The 16,190-nt window shown below is 41.6% G+C and overlaps 1 protein-coding gene across 1 annotated transcript in view; it reads right to left on the reverse strand.

Moving 5' to 3' along the window:
• LOC126251959 (ribonuclease H1) overlaps positions 1 to 15,872 on the reverse strand; it is a 121,662-nt gene extending 105,790 nt beyond the window's left edge. The window contains exon 1 of the mRNA XM_049952726.1: positions 15,659 to 15,872. Coding sequence (XP_049808683.1) covers positions 15,659 to 15,753 — 95 coding nt within the window. The 5' untranslated portion in view covers positions 15,754 to 15,872. The remainder of the gene's footprint in view (positions 1 to 15,658) is intronic.
• Between the last annotated feature and the right edge of the window lie 318 nt (positions 15,873 to 16,190).

A 16,190-nucleotide genomic window follows, 5' to 3' on the forward strand; every position in this document is an offset into this window, starting at 1 on the left:
ACACATTTACAGTTACCATCCGCAACCCCTCCCCATTTTTTGTGACAGTCACAATTTTTCTACCTCTGTCCTGAATTTTTGCAAAAGTAATTTGGAACCTCTATTTGTACCAGATTTAACACTTATGAAATGATTTTTCAGCTGTATTGGCATGCTGTTTCCCAAACCAGTAATGTATGGAGTAGTGACTAAACACAGTTTCTTGTGGAAACTACAAAAGGAATGTTAGTGACTAAAGTGAATTATGATGAAACTTGAGCTGAATGTTTTCATATGCTGTTGACAAATACAGACATGCTAAAGAAAATTCACAGCACTGATAAATACTGTACACCTGCTCGCACTCCATCTTAAAAGCAATGTACTTTTTGTAACAAATTAATGTGATAGTTGCATTTATAACATTCAATTAAGAATTATTTTGCAATATTAAATTTTTTTAATGTGTCCTGAATTTGGATCTAGAAAATATGGTCATCTTAACATGTTGAACTCTCTTAAGCAGTTACTCGAACCTTAGGTGTGTACAAACATTATGCTGCAAACCGCACTTTTCTACCTATCACCATTCTGCAATATATGTGATCAAAACAATAAATGCCATTTTGGAACACCCTGTATTATCCACATTTTTTTACTGAGACAACGAGAAGCCACCGACTATGGGCAATCACATGCACATGCACCGTGACAATGCCCCACTCACCAGACAACTGAATATCTTAAATATCATTTGCCTTCTATTCTTTGAGCTATATAAAACTGACTTCATTTACATTCAAATTCCTTACTGTAAATTAGAACTACATTTGAATATGAATGTGTCTATAATGTGCTTTCACAAATCCTTGTTTCTATCATGTGTAGTGTATATATGCTAGTCGAATGGAGGCATGCGCCAACTGGCTTCGTCAGCACTGAAGCACAAGCAAGGAAACATTCCCCCTCTCATGTCCCCACTCCCCGCGGAACATCATGGCCATTGGCCAACTTATCATCTACAGACTGCTCATGTCTGGGAAAATAAACCAATTCGATTCAGATGTATGGGGTTTTCGAAGTTTTTGTCTGGAGTCTGCAACTTAAGTGATGACAGGCATATCCCAGAGATAGGTCAGCTTAATTAATTATGCATTAATGGCACCTGGTACAATTCAATCCACAATAATAAATGAATCAGTTTTAAATTATGAAAATAAAAATTACTCCATTCAGTACATACACTCCTGGAAATGGAAAAAAGAACACATTGACACCGGTGTGTCAGACCCACCATACTTGCTCCGGACACTGCGAGAGGGCTGTACAAGCAATGATCACACGCACGGCACAGCAGACACACCAGGAACCACGGTGTTGGCCGTCGAATGGCGCTAGCTGCGCAGCATTTGTGCACCGCCGCCGTCAGTGTCAGCCAGTTTGCCGTGGCATACGGAGCTCCATCGCAGTCTTTAACACTGGTAGCATGCCGCGACAGCGTGGACGTGAACCGTAGGTGCAGTTGACGGACTTTGAGCGAGGGCGTATTGTGGGCATGCGGGAGGCCGGGTGGATGTACCGCCGAATTGCTCAACACGTGGGGTGTGAGGTCTCCACAGTACATCGATGTTGTCGCCAGTGATCGGGGGAAGGTGCACGTGCCCGTCGACCTGAGACCGGACCGCAGCGACGCACGGATGCACGCCAAGACCGTAGGATCCTACGCAGTGCCGTAGGGGACCGCACTGCCACTTCCCAGCAAATTAGGGACACTGTTGCTCCTGGGGTATCGGCAAGGACCATTCGCAACCGTCTCCATGAAGCTGGGCTACGGTCCCGCACACCGTTAGGCCGTCTTCCGCTCACGCCCCAACATCGTGCAGCCCGCCTCCAGTGGTGTCGCAACAGGCGTGAATGGAGGGACGAATGGAGACGTGTCGTCTTCAGCGATGAGAGTCGCTTCTGCCTTGGTGCCAATGATGGTCGTATGCGTGTTTGGCGCCATGCAGGTGAGCGCCACAATCAGGACTGCATACGACCGAGGCACACAGGGCCAACACCCGGCATCATGGTGTGGGGAGCGATCTCCTACACTGGCCGTACACCACTGGTGATCGTCGAGGGGACACTGAATAGTGCACGGTACATCCAAACCGTCATCGAACCCATCGTTCTACCATTCCTAGACCGGCAAGGGAACTTGCTGTTCCAACAGGACAATGCACGTCCGCATGTATCCCGTGCCACCCAACGTGCTCTAGAAGGTGTAAGTCAACTACCCTGGCCAGCAAGATCTCCGGATCTGTCCCCCATTGAGCATGTTTGGGACTGGATGAAGCGTCGTCTCACGCGGTCTGCACGTCCAGCACGAACGCTGGTCCAACTGAGGCGCCAGGTGGAAATGGCATGGCAAGCCATTCCACAGGACTACATCCAGCATCTCTACGATCGTCTCCATGGGAGAATAGCAGCCTGCATTGCTGCGAAAGGTGGATATACACTGTACTAGTGCCGACATTGTGCATGCTCTGTTGCCTGTGTCTATGTGCCTGTGGTTCTGTCAGTGTGATCATGTGATGTATCTGACCCCAGGAATGTGTCAATAAAGTTTCCCCTTCCTGGGACAATGAATTCACGGTGTTCTTATTTCAATTTCCAGGAGTGTAATTAAATGAACACGTATACTGCTTATTTTAACTTTGGCATACCTACTCTTCACTTATCCCTGGGGATCCTCCCTCTATCAGTATAATGTAGCATTGCTTTAGTTGAACAAATTAAAGTACCGCAGTCTGGTTTCACTCAGAAGCATGAATGGATAGCTCAGTCAGCTAAAACGCTAAAGAATGGCTTCAGTTAAAAGAATGTATACATGGTTCAACTGACAGAAAAACTACTGACTGTTTTCACTTGAAAAGAAAGAATGAATAATTCAGTCAATATACATAGCTACAATGGTGTCAAATCTTTTCATTCAGTTGCTCTCACTGACTGTTTTCACTTGAAAAAATAAATTCCCACCCACCAGACAGGTAAAACTACAACCAAATGACTCAATTGTTTTCATTTGATTGCTTCCACATACTGATTTCACTAAAAACAATGAATGAGTAGTACAACCGACTGAACAGACTGTTTTCATTTGATTGCTCGATGCAAAGAATGAATGAATAATTCAAGTGATATGTGTAACTACAGCAAAATGAGTTGCTTGTTTACCAACAACTGAACAATTCTAACCTGCTGACATACTAATGCTGTCTCTGGGTGCCACTATCCAACCTGTCCTACCCCACAGTGCTCCTCCTTAAAACTCTGCCTAGCTGATCTTTTCAACTTGTCACATCTCCCAAAACTCCATACCAACATTCTACCTAATCCAGAACCGAAACTTTCCAATAACACTGTTGTTAACCTTTCCAACAAAAACCCTCAGGAACACAGAAGTTTCAGTCCTATCCAAAGGCCTCATACCCAAATTTAACCATACCAGACTTTTCAAAAACATGCTCTCCTTCTTCCGATCCCTGCTATGGAAGCACTTCTTTGTTGCCAATCCCTACAACTAAAACTCACCTTAAGACAACACTGAACTCTGCCTCTAACAGTTCATACCACCATCCAATTGTGATCCTCTCTCCCTTCCATTAAACCAGTCCCTGGTTACCACCCAGGAATTCCTTATCTCCAATTTGGCCTCATCATCCTTCTCCAGGTCCCTAAGAACACCAGCCTTTCAGCGGAAGAAAGAACAGCAACAGACAGCCTCAAAACAGAAACTGATCTGATCATCCTACCTGCAAAAAAAAGTTTCCACCACTGCCACTATGAATAGCAGCGACTACCTACCGGAAGATCTCTGTCAACTGTCTCAGTGTTCCACCTATAAACTCTGTCAGAATGATCCAACCCACAAGTCCGAAAAACCTCCAGTGCCTGCTTAAAGCCTCAGGATGTTCCCAGAACCTCTACCCTGAATCCATTTCCTCCTCACACTTATGAGACACTGCACACTCACCTTCATGCTCCACAAATCCTACAATTCTACACACACCCCAATTGTAGCTGGTTATTATGCTCCCACTGAAAGAATTTCAGCCCTCACTGGCCAACACCTCCAACCAATTGCCCAAAATCTAGACTCCCACAACAAAGATACCAACCACTTCCTTCACATACTCTCCAACGTCCCCATCCTTTACCTCCTGGACCCCTACTTGTTACTGTTGACACCACCTCCCTATACATCAACATCCCTCACATGCCCACGGTCATACTACTACTGAACACTACTGTTCCCTACATCCTTCAGACTCCAAACCCACTATCTCTTTCCTCATACATCATACATCTTACTAACTTCATCCTAACCTGCAATTACTTCTCCTTTGAAGGGAAGATGTGCAAACAAATCCACAGCACCTACATGGCAACTGCACCATTACACATATTTAGGTGAGCTAATTGGCCACCCAGTATCGGTATGAGGTAAAATGAATTTGTTGTATGGCTGAACGCTAGTGGGCCCAGGTCTCAGGGCACGCCACGGCAGTTCTGGCTCCTGGCTAGGTGACCGGTACGAATGAATCCAGGTACAAAGACTAGCAGCATTGCCTGAAATGTGGAAAATCCCGAAGCTGGGAATTTGGACGGCTGTTACTCAGATGGGCTTTGTGCAAGAGATGCTCCAAGAAATGGCGGAGTGTCAGAGATTCTTAAAGATGGCTCAGTTACAGATCTTTGAGATTCAACAATAACTCAGTCAATTACTAGCGCAAATCTGAATATGTCTGCAATCTCAGAAAAATGAGGCACAGCCAATGACACAACAGTTTTTGAGTATCTTTAAAACTGCAGAATCTAACAGTTCACCGTGAATAATCTTTTTCACAATGAACCTTAGAATTAACAACTTTCAGTTGCTTCATGCGCTTTCAACAAACGATATCTCAGATGATAACATTACACTACAGCTATCATCCCTGAAAGCCAAGTATCTAACTCTATTTTATTCATTGATTTAAAACTCTTTTATATCTTTTTCATTACGTCGATGTTTGTCAGAACATCATATTCTCCATATTTACACAGCTTATGAACTCAGCATCAATACCTCACATTTTGTCATACTTGTGTTTTTATCTAATCAACAGTTTGCTATTTAGTCAGTAACTTTATTTAAATGTTGACTGCAATTGCTATTTAAAAAAAACACACACACACACACAGTGCTAATTTAAAAGTGGCCAGTTGCATGTAGTTGACAGGGAAAAAAGAACCAAAAGACACTTCTGACAAGCAAGCCTAAATAATTGTTTAAACCATATTTAACGACAATCTGCAGTCATTTATTGTGAGCACATTTGCGCACGAATACTGGCTTGTTTATTTATGGGCAAATCTTTATTTATATTTATTGTTATTGTTCTGAATGTGACTGAACATTTATAAAATTTCTTTATTAAATATTGTTGTAATACATTAGTTTAACCTGAGAAGTGTTCAACTTGAATCAAATCATGTCTGTAGAGATTAAGGACAATGTATTTTTGGTGGGAGCGGCCTTCGGCCAATGGAAAAGCAGACAGTTGTGGAACACGACAGGTTTCAAGTGGAGTCTGGGAATTCTCAAGTGAAGAGCTCAAGGAGCAATTCTGGACACTTTATGTCCAAGTTCTTGAAGAAGGCAGAGCTGCACAATTCAGTTGTATAGGTGTTTGACTCTGGGCAGTGAATGGCCGTTACTTCAACTTCTGAAGGTACTTCATATTTCAAGAGGTCTGAATGTGCTCCAGAATAAGACTAACTTATTCCAGTTGTGTTAAGGAAGTGAGGACAGACAAAGTATGCGTTTATGTTCATTGTATCGTGCATATTAATTTGTGAATCATCATACTGAACTCTGAACTATTTTCAGCTGGTGAATGTTTAATGCACTGTGATCACAAATTGGACTTGATTTTTGTGAGTCTTTGCTGACTATTTAGTTTGGGAATTTGCTACCAGCCTTCTCAACTTAAGTTTACTTCATTTGATAAGGGTATTTTCTGTCTGTATTTTAACTGAATATCATAGGACCACTTCCCGTTTATTTGAGATGTCCTGTCTTGAATATATGTTTTATAACATAATTCTCTGTCATCTTCATCAATTACAGACTTTTAAATAGAACTCTTTTTATTAAATTGCTCACTGATCTTTTATTTTATATTTCTGTGTTTTATTAACACTCAATTCTAGCCAACACACAAGACTATTTAACTGCAAGATCACAGCTACAGGTCATTATCTGCAGTGAATTACCTGCAGGGCATGAATGCAAATGTATGCGATTCAAACCTATGACTACATTGAGCTATTCTTCTTACAATGAGCCGTGCACAGCCCCAGTACCTAAAGTATGAGTAACCACAGATAGATACGCAACTTGTCTGCTCGTACGCGACTGCTACTTAGAACAGCAACTACATTTATCAGTAACTGTTAGGTACTGTTGCATGCTGCCCTATGCCAATCTGTTTGTGGACCATCTAGTGAGACCTCCCTAGCCTCCCAAAATGCCAAAACCCTAACCTGTTTGAGGTTCATTCCTGATATCTTCATGATATGGACTCAGGATGAGGCCACTATCTTCAATTCCTTCATAACCTCAATACCTCCTCTCCCATCCATTTCACATGGTCCTCATCAACCCAGCGTGCCACCTTCCTAGATGTTGACCACATCATCTCTGACGTTCCATCCACACCTCTATCCACATTGAACCCACCAATCACCAACAGCATCTGAATTTTTACAGCTGTCATCCCTTTCACACCAAAAATTCCCTCCCATACAGCCTGTCCACCTAGGGACGGTGCACCTGCAATGACAAGATTTCCTTTACTCAGAATGCTGAGGGTCTCAGCACGCCCTTCACAGGTAGGCTCTATACCTACAATCTAGTCTGCAAACACATCTACCATGCCATTTCCCCTCACACCCCCAATCCTCCCACCACCCCCAAGAACTAGCCACAAAGGAGTGCTCCCTTCATCACCCAGTACCAGCCCAAGACTGGAACAACTGAATCACATCCTTTGCCAGAGCTTTGATTACCTATCATCAAGCCCTGAAATGAGCGAAATCTTAGCAGAGATCCTTCCCACTCCTCCTACAGTGGTGTTCCATCCCCCACCCAACCTCCACAAATCCTTGTCCATCCCTAAGCCACTCTCACTCACAACCCCTTGGCACAAGGAAGACCCAGGTGCAAGCCCTGCCCAATCCACTCATCTAGCACTTCCTATTCCAGTCCTGTCACAAGTTTTTCACCAGGATGAACAGCCACTGCAACTGGGCCATGAGGAAAGTAGCCCACCCTGTGGCACAACATGCAGCTGAACATAACTTCTCGATTTCAATGGCTGCTTCACTACACAAGTCATCTGGATCCTCCCCTCCATCATCAGCTTTTCTGAACTGTGCAGATGAGAGTTATCCTTACAACACATTCCCCTCTCCCATAATCCCAGCCTGACCTACAGTAACACACACTGCCCACACCCTCCACCCAACAATTTCCACTCCCTCTGTCCTATCACCTCCTCCCCCTTCTCGTCTCCTCCTTTCCCCACCTCCCTGTCCCACAACCTCCTGGCACTGCACCTGATGGCATTCTAGTCCCTGTACACTCCACCAGACAGCATTCCCTCCCCCCGCCCCCTTACACTACTATCCCTTCCCATTCCCCAGCCCTCCAAAGGTTGCTGCTTCCACCCAATGTGATATTTGCAGTCTGACCTGAGCTGCCAGAGTTGGCTGTCATGTGTGCATGAGGTGTGCTTGCTTCTGTGCCTTTCTTTTTTGCTGATGAAGGTTGTGGCTGAAAGCTTTGTGGCTAAATTGTGCCTTTTTGCAACTTAACATGTCTTCTTCACAGTACGTAGCAATCTATCTTCTCCCACTGTTGATATTCCTACCTGGAGTTTCCATTGTTTGATTTGAGCACACAGAGGTATGTAACACTATTACACTGTGTTTCTTGCAGGAGCCCATGGCTACTATGTCAACTTGCTTGTTTCCCCTGATTTATGTTTGACCGTGTACCCGGAGAAATGATACATTTCATCTACATCTTCATACATACTCCGCAAGCCACCATATGGTGCGTGGCAGATGGCATTTTATACCACTACTAGTCATTTCAATTCATTTTCCACTTGAAAATACAGCAAGGGATAAACGAGTGTCTATATGCCTCCGTATAAGCCTTAATTTCTCTTATCTTTGTGATCTTTATGCAAAATGTATGTTGATAGCAGTAGAATCATTCTGCAGTCAGCTTTAAATGCCCATTCTCTGAATTTTCTTAATAGCATTTCACAAAAAGCATGTTTTCTTCCCTCCCAGGATTCCCATTTGAGGTCACACAGGATCTCCGTAATAGCTGCATGTTTATCAATCCTATCGGTAATAAATATAGCAGTACACCTCTGAATTGCTTTGATTCCTTCCTTAAATTCAACGTCATGGGGATTCCCGACACTTGAGCAGTACTAAAGAAAGGTTTGCACTAGTGTTCTGTGTGTGATCTCCATTGCACATAAGCTGCATTTCCATAAAATTCTCCCAATAAACTGAATCAACCATTCTCGTCCCCTACTACTGGCCTTATGTGCTCATTCAATTTCATATGGCTTTTCAAGGTTACACCAACTGGTTCATTTGACATGACTGTGTCAGATAGCACACTACTAATGCTGTATTCAAATATTCCAGAACTGTTTTTTCCTTCTGAAAGGCATTCACTTACCTTTTTCTAAATTGAGAGCAAGCTGCCATTCATCACATCAATAGAAATTTTGTCAAGTCATCTTGTATTCTCCTACACTCACTCAGTAACGACACCTTCCCATCATCAATCTACATCTGCAGATTGCTGCTCACCCTGTCAGTCAGATCATTTATGTACATAGAGAAGATGAGCAGTCCTATCACACTTCCCTGGGGCACTCTTGAGGATATCCTTGTCTCTGATGAACACTCACTGTCAAGGACAAAGAAACTTCGAGCCATTCATATAATCCATATGCTCACACGTTTGTTAACAGTCTGCAGTGGGGGAATGCATCAAGTGCTTCCAGGGATCTAGGAATATGGACTGCCTGTTGCCCTTCATCTATGGTTCACAGGATATCACATGAGAAAAGGGCAAACTGAGTTTTAAGCAAGTGTTGCTTTCTAAATCTATGATGATTGATTCCGTATTTCTAGATCTCCAGAAGGATTTTGACACCATACCTCACATGTGGATTGTAATCAAATTGTATGCTTATGAAATATTATCTCAGTTATGCAACTGGATTCATGATTTCCAGTCAATGAGGCCACAATTCACAGTAATTAACAAAAAGTCATTGAGTAAAACAGAAGTGATTTCTGGCACTCTCCAAGGTTTTGTTGTACGCCCTCTGTTGTTCCTTATCTATTTAAATGATTTAGGAGACAATCCAAGCAGCCATCTTGGTTGTTTGCAGATGATGCTCTCATTTACCACCTAATGAAGTCACCAGAAGATCAAAAACAACTGTATAATAATTTAGATTAGATAGCTGTATGGTGCAAAAAATTGGCAGCTGACCACAAATAATGAAAAGTGTGAGGCCATTCACATGAGTGCTAAAAGGAATTCATTAAACTTCAGTTACACAATAAATCAATCAAATCTGAAGGCCACAAATTCAACTAAATACCTAGAAATTACGACCAAGGACAATTTAAATTGGAAAGAACAGACCAAAAACATCGTGGGGAAGGTGAACCAAAGACCGTTTTATTGGCAAAACACTTAGAAGATGCAACAGATCCAGTAAAGAGACTGCCTCCACTACGCTTGTCCGTCTTCTTTCAGAGTACTGCTGCACGATGTGGGACCCTTACCAGATAGGATTAACAAAGTACATCGAGAAAGTTCACAGAAGGGCAGCACGTTTTGTATTATCGTGAAATAGGGGAGGGAGAATGTTAGTGACATGATACAGGATTTGGCTGAACATCATTAAAACAAAGGTGTTTCTCACTGCACGATCTTCCCAAGAAATTTCAATCACCAACTTTCTCCTCTGAATGCGAAAATATTTTGTTGACACCAGCCTGCATAGGGAGCAACAATCATCCTAATAAAATAAGGGCAATCACAGCTCGCCCAAAAAGATATAGGTGTTTGTTTTTTCTCCATGCTGTTCGAGAGTGGAATAACAGAGAATCATTGTGAAGGTGGCTCAATGAACCCTCTGCCAGGTACTTAAGTGTGATTTGCAGAGTAGCTATGCAGATGTAGATTTGCGGACAGAAGTTTTTCTGTCTCAAAGAAATTTATTATATTAAAACTCAGAATATGTTTAAGAATTCTGCAGCAAACCAATGTTAAGGATATTGGTATGTAAACATTTGCCTGCTGGGTACAATGTCATTGAAGCTATAATGCACTGAAGTAACTGGGACAAAATAAATCTCTTTTATCTATGATGGTATCTTCTCTGCTCCAGTGCTTTCAGGATCACATGCAGATCAGTACTGAATAAAACTCACACACTGAAAAGGCAAATTCTGAAGACATTTTCACAGATAATGACACAACAGCTGATGGATTCCTCTCACTCTGAACCACCTATGTATATTATACTACTGTCTGACCCAAAGAGAAACTCTGGAAGTTTTGTTTTGCGTGGTTGGAAAGGTTACTCATACCATTTGAATTTGTTACATGCAGTTAAAATGGTAACAAGGGAAGAGCGGGTTCAATGTGATTTGCAGATGGCAGACTTTCAATCTGTTACATCCATACAATGACATTTTAGAACTCAATATGGACAACAACCACTTATGAGGAAAAACAGTTGGTTCTGAGAACTAAAGGCAGTCTGTTACAAGAAAAATCTCCTGGAAATCCACAGACCTACCAAAACAATGCTGATTGCATTAGAGAAGCATTTCAACAAAGCCCCCGTAAATGTGTTCAAGCTGCTAGCTTGCAGTTACAGATTCCACATTCAACAGGGCATGATGTGTTGCACAAAAGGCTGCTTCTAAGAGCACACAAGATTCAAATGATTCACACAATAATACCCAAAGAAAAGGTTGTATGTATGAACTTCGCATCACAAATGTTAAGAAGGATTGATGAGCCACACAGCTACCACCAATGTGTGTTTCTCTGAAGAAGTGAAATTTCATATTAGTAGATTTGTAATCAGAAACAACTGTAAAATATGGGGTAATGAAAATCTACATGTCACATGTGAATGGGGGAGGGACATCCCAAAAGTCATTGTGTGGGTTGGCTTAATATGAACATGGTGATCAGACCATTCTCCTCCTTATGATCAACAGTGGCTGGAATTTCATACATAGATATGCTGGAACAGTATGCTCTCCCACAACTAACATACATAACTACCTTCCACCAAGACAGAACCCTGCCACATTTCAGCCTCACTGTCAGGGACTTTCTGAATAGAGAAAAGCTCGAGAGGTGGACTGGCAGAGGTGAGTCAGCTGCTCAGTCTGCTAGGTCCTCTGACTTAACCCCATTATATTTTTTTCTTATGGGATTATGGGAAAAAATGTCTACCAGGTTAAGATCAACAACAATCTTCAGTGAATGAAAGATCACATAAAAAGGTTTTAATTTGGAGGGGGAGGGGGGAATAAAATGAAGTAGCGTTGCTCTACAAACCTATTCCTGTGAATAAGATAAAAAAGAGCAAAGACAATTTTTTTATCTCTTCCGGTCAGTTGCTGCAACAGGTTGTACTGGATGCTGAATACCCCTTCCACATGGAGAAGAGGCAGTTGCACGCTTTAAAATTGGTGGAACGGAAGTCCCCCACTGCCCCTCTCTGCAATCACTGTGGCATTGGAAATCTGGATGCTGAGTGGCAGACGCGATAACTCTGGTAAAACATTTCACCTTTATCTGGACAAAGTCTTTGGGCTTGTTTGGATTCATCCACTCACATTGCAACAGCAGCTCAACACCTCCCACTGCTCCTCAAAAGTCTCCCCATGGTCTCCAGTACATATGTTATCTTAGAAGAATAATTTACGATTGGTTGGTTGGAAGCTTAAGGAGCAAACAGCAAGATCATCAGCCCTCTGTCAAGAAGCAGTTCATCTGGACTTACAAGCTGTAAGCTGTGCTCTCTTGGAACTACTGAACACATTTTTGTGTTTTAGTTAAGAGAGGGGCTATCTTAGCCACATATTGGGTATAGAATCCACAGCACAAGGATTCCATTAGGCCATGGACTTTTGTTCCATTTTAACAATTTCAGCTGTTCCTCAACACCACTAACATTAGTATCTATTTCACTCGTCTTTTAAATTGCACAAAAATTAAATAGGGGCAATAGTTCTGGATTTTCCATTTGGTAAAGGAACATTTGAAAAGAGTTAAGCATTTCTACTTTTTCTTTACAACTCACAATTTAGGTCCCTGTCTCGTCCATCAGTGTCTTGACACTAACTTTGGTGCCACTAACAGCCTTTACATATAACCAGAATTTCTTTGGGTTTTGTGGAAGATCTTTCTACAGTATTCTGCTAAAGTAGTCACCGTGCTCTCTTGATACATAAATGTGTTTCATTTTGAATCTCCAGAGCTGTAGTCCCATACTTTGTTTTACACATATTACGCAACAGTTTATTTCTTTCAAAATTTCTTTACAATGACTGTGTACTATGGCAGGCACCTCCCATCATGAATTGTTTTACTGGGTACATATCTGTCCAGTGTATGGTCATTCTTTTAAATTTGATCCATAATTCCTTTACAAACTCCTGTCCTGAGCTAGACAGTTCGAGTTCCTCACTGAGATACAGTGGTGGAATTACACTGCATTACAGTGATGAAATTAGTTATTAAATCACCAATTATTACTTCATAATTTTGACTTTTGTGACTGTTTGCTTCAGGTTACATCAGTTCAATGTTGTTAAAACATCGGTTACATATGCCTGCCTTTATTGCTTTACTTGCTATCAAATTTTTTAAACAATAGCCAACTCCTTTTTACCACTGTTGTCAGCTGCAATGAAGCAGCAATATGCATACAGACATTTTAAATTGACACAGTGAAATGCAGAGATGGGTGTCAGAGGAATTGATGCCAAAGAAGACAGCTTCAATATTTGCTTATGCCTCAGTTGACCTGTCCAAGAAGATATCGTCTCAGATAAGATTTAACACATCTGCAATGTCTAGGTTACTGCAAAAATACAGGGAGAAAGTAATGCTGATTGCATGAAAGGAAGAGACTGGACAAGGGTATCTACTGTCAAATAAGGTAGACCATTGAGACTTTTTCTCACGAATTGTCACCTGTCATAAATAGAAATAAAACGAGACTGGGAAGAAATTTGTGACATCTCAGCAAATAGTAGAACTGTTGGAAACAGACTACTGGAAGATGGAGTCACTGCACATCAACCTAGAAAGAAGCCTTTATTGACAAATACTGCAACAATAGTGGCTAATATAGGCAAAAAGCACATGTGACATGGCTGCCGGAGATATGGAAAAGAGTAATTTTTAAATGAGTCGAAATTTAATCTGCACGGTCCCAATGGCAGAGGGTTGATGCATCAGAGAGTAGGTGAAGAATTTTTGCCTTCATACAAAATACCCATTTAGTCAAACATCCAGCAGGACAGATGGTGTGACGATGCATTTCTACAGACAGAGTAGGCCATCTGGACTTCATATGTGGCACAGTTAATGCAAATGTATACATCAGTATCCTTGACATGAAGCTTACAACCACAATAAGACACCAGTTTGGAAATGTTTGCTGTTACATTTTGCAGGATGAGCTTCGATGGTAAGTCCTGTGATCAATGTTATCCATCATGAAGCAGATGATTTCCCAGCGTAATTATTCCGCATTTTTACGTTTCACATAAAAACTTCCCTTACACAAAACAGAGTTCAAACATCAGAACGGCCCTGATCTCAATTCTATTGAGAATTGTTGGAAGACTAATGGAAATGCTGTCACCACAGAACACACAGGAACTGTTGGATACACTTGTGCACACGTAGTTTCATGAACTGAGTGAGGAATACATGAAGAAGTTAATTCTTTCAAAGCATACACGATACAAAGTAGTCATTACGTAACAAGTAGGACCAACCAAGTAGTAAATGGTAACAGTGCATTCAGATGAAGTAACTGGGTAGGCCTATGTACAAACACTATAATGTCAATTATTCAGTGTTTCTCCTGAGATTAACACTCACAGTTCAGAAGGCACTAATGGCCGGGAGACTGAACCTGTGGTAGTTCGGGTGCCCAGTTGCAAGTCTTTTCAGTTGATGTTGCATTGGGTGACCTGCGTGTCGATGACGATGATGATAAGGATGAAGACAACACAATACCCAGTCTCCAAGTGGAGAAAAATCTCCGACCTGGCCAGAAATTGAGCCCGGGCCCACTACACGGCAGACAGATGTGCTGAGCCCTCAGCTAAGGGGACGGACACACTTTAGAAGAAAAAAACGGATCAGATGACATATGCACCTCCACCCAGTTCCTTTAGTAAGTCTTAAAATGTAAAAAACAATTAATTTTATAAAAATAAATCAAGAGCATGGATTAAAATTGGTGCAAATTATTGCAAATGTCTGCCTCACCTACAAACGGGATGGGCACTGTCGGGGGGGGGGGGGGGGGGGGGGGGGGAGGGAGGAGGGGAATCAAGGCAATTTCACCACTGTATGGCACAATTACTTCTTTATCTAATTTACTGAACATATAAATCTTGCTACATCTTTTGGTTGCCCTTTGCACTTTGGTAATCAGTATTGCTATGGTTGCGTCATTGTCAGCTGTTAACAGTTTTGATGTGGACATCCCTTAAGTTGTGAGGTATATTTGATACCATTAGATCTAATATATATTTCCATTATGAGTGGGTTTCCGATCTGTCTGTGCAGGAAATTTTCTGAGAAGACATTTAGTTAAGCTTGACAGGATGTCTTGTCAGGCCCACCACTAACAGAACTGTAAATTGGTTTTACTGTATTTTACAACAAACACTAACAGGTACTTCTATTACTCATCAGTAACCACTGCATGTTCCACCTTGTCATACTGAAACGGTACGCCTGTCCCATAAGATTTGGAGGGCGGGCTGTAGGGGCATTATTCGTGCTCCGTATGTGGCAATCATTTATTTCCACCCCCCCCCCCCTCAAAAAAAAAAGTCCCCCTGTGTATGGCAATGGTCAACGGCGCCAAGTATGGTGTAGTCTGGTATTTTACTTTCAAGAAAATGATTTAAAAGTCGGTATTAAGTAGGTTTCTAATAGGGATCATTCAAATTAATGTAGGGTGTCCCTGGCCATAGTTAAAGTGCACGCAAATCCGCCTAAAATTTCAATTATCTCATATATTCTAAGAGAAATACTGGACGCAAAAACTAGTATTCATTTACTGCACGACAACACGCACCAGCTGTAAAACAAAAATCCAACGGAACACTGCAGCAATAAGGCACAACACAAATGCGTGAAACAGAGTTACTTACCAAATAATTAACTTCTTGTTCCCCTCCCTCGCAAAATTCCCATAGCTCTTTACTGGCGAAATAAAGTATTATCATCGACTACTTGTCACGATGATATATGAGTACTTACCACGAAGAATAAACTCCAGGATATCTGCCTTTCGCAACAGCGTAATAACTCATCTTCTTCCAAAATTTCTCAACAAAACTAGTTAATTTAATCATTTAAATTCACAACACTTTCCCAGAAGATACATCTCCGCACAGAAACCGTCACTTACATTCGTAGCAGAAACATCTTTCATTCTCAAAAATAAACATTAAACTATATGTGTGTACCTTATGCAGCAGGGTTGCCAACCCCAGAAATTTTTTCCTAGTACATAAACAACTAAAAATCTCATACTTGGGCTTTCAGATCTCTTACATTTATGAAACATTTAAAATTTTATAAAACCAAAAATAAGACTTATTAAATGACTGTGAATTTAGCAGGCATTTGTTGATTTAAAAATTTTGAATGAGACAAATAAAATGTTGCGGTGGCCGTATTTTCTAGACCCAAAATAATCTGGACACATTACTCGTCTCGGTTGTTTGGGCCAGACAGTTGGAGGGGGCGGCGGGGCGATGATAAGAATAAGACGTACTGGAATGCGAAT

The sequence above is a fragment of the Schistocerca nitens genome, chromosome 1 (assembly GCF_023898315.1).
Source record: "Schistocerca nitens isolate TAMUIC-IGC-003100 chromosome 1, iqSchNite1.1, whole genome shotgun sequence".
NCBI lineage: Eukaryota > Metazoa > Arthropoda > Insecta > Orthoptera > Acrididae > Schistocerca > Schistocerca nitens.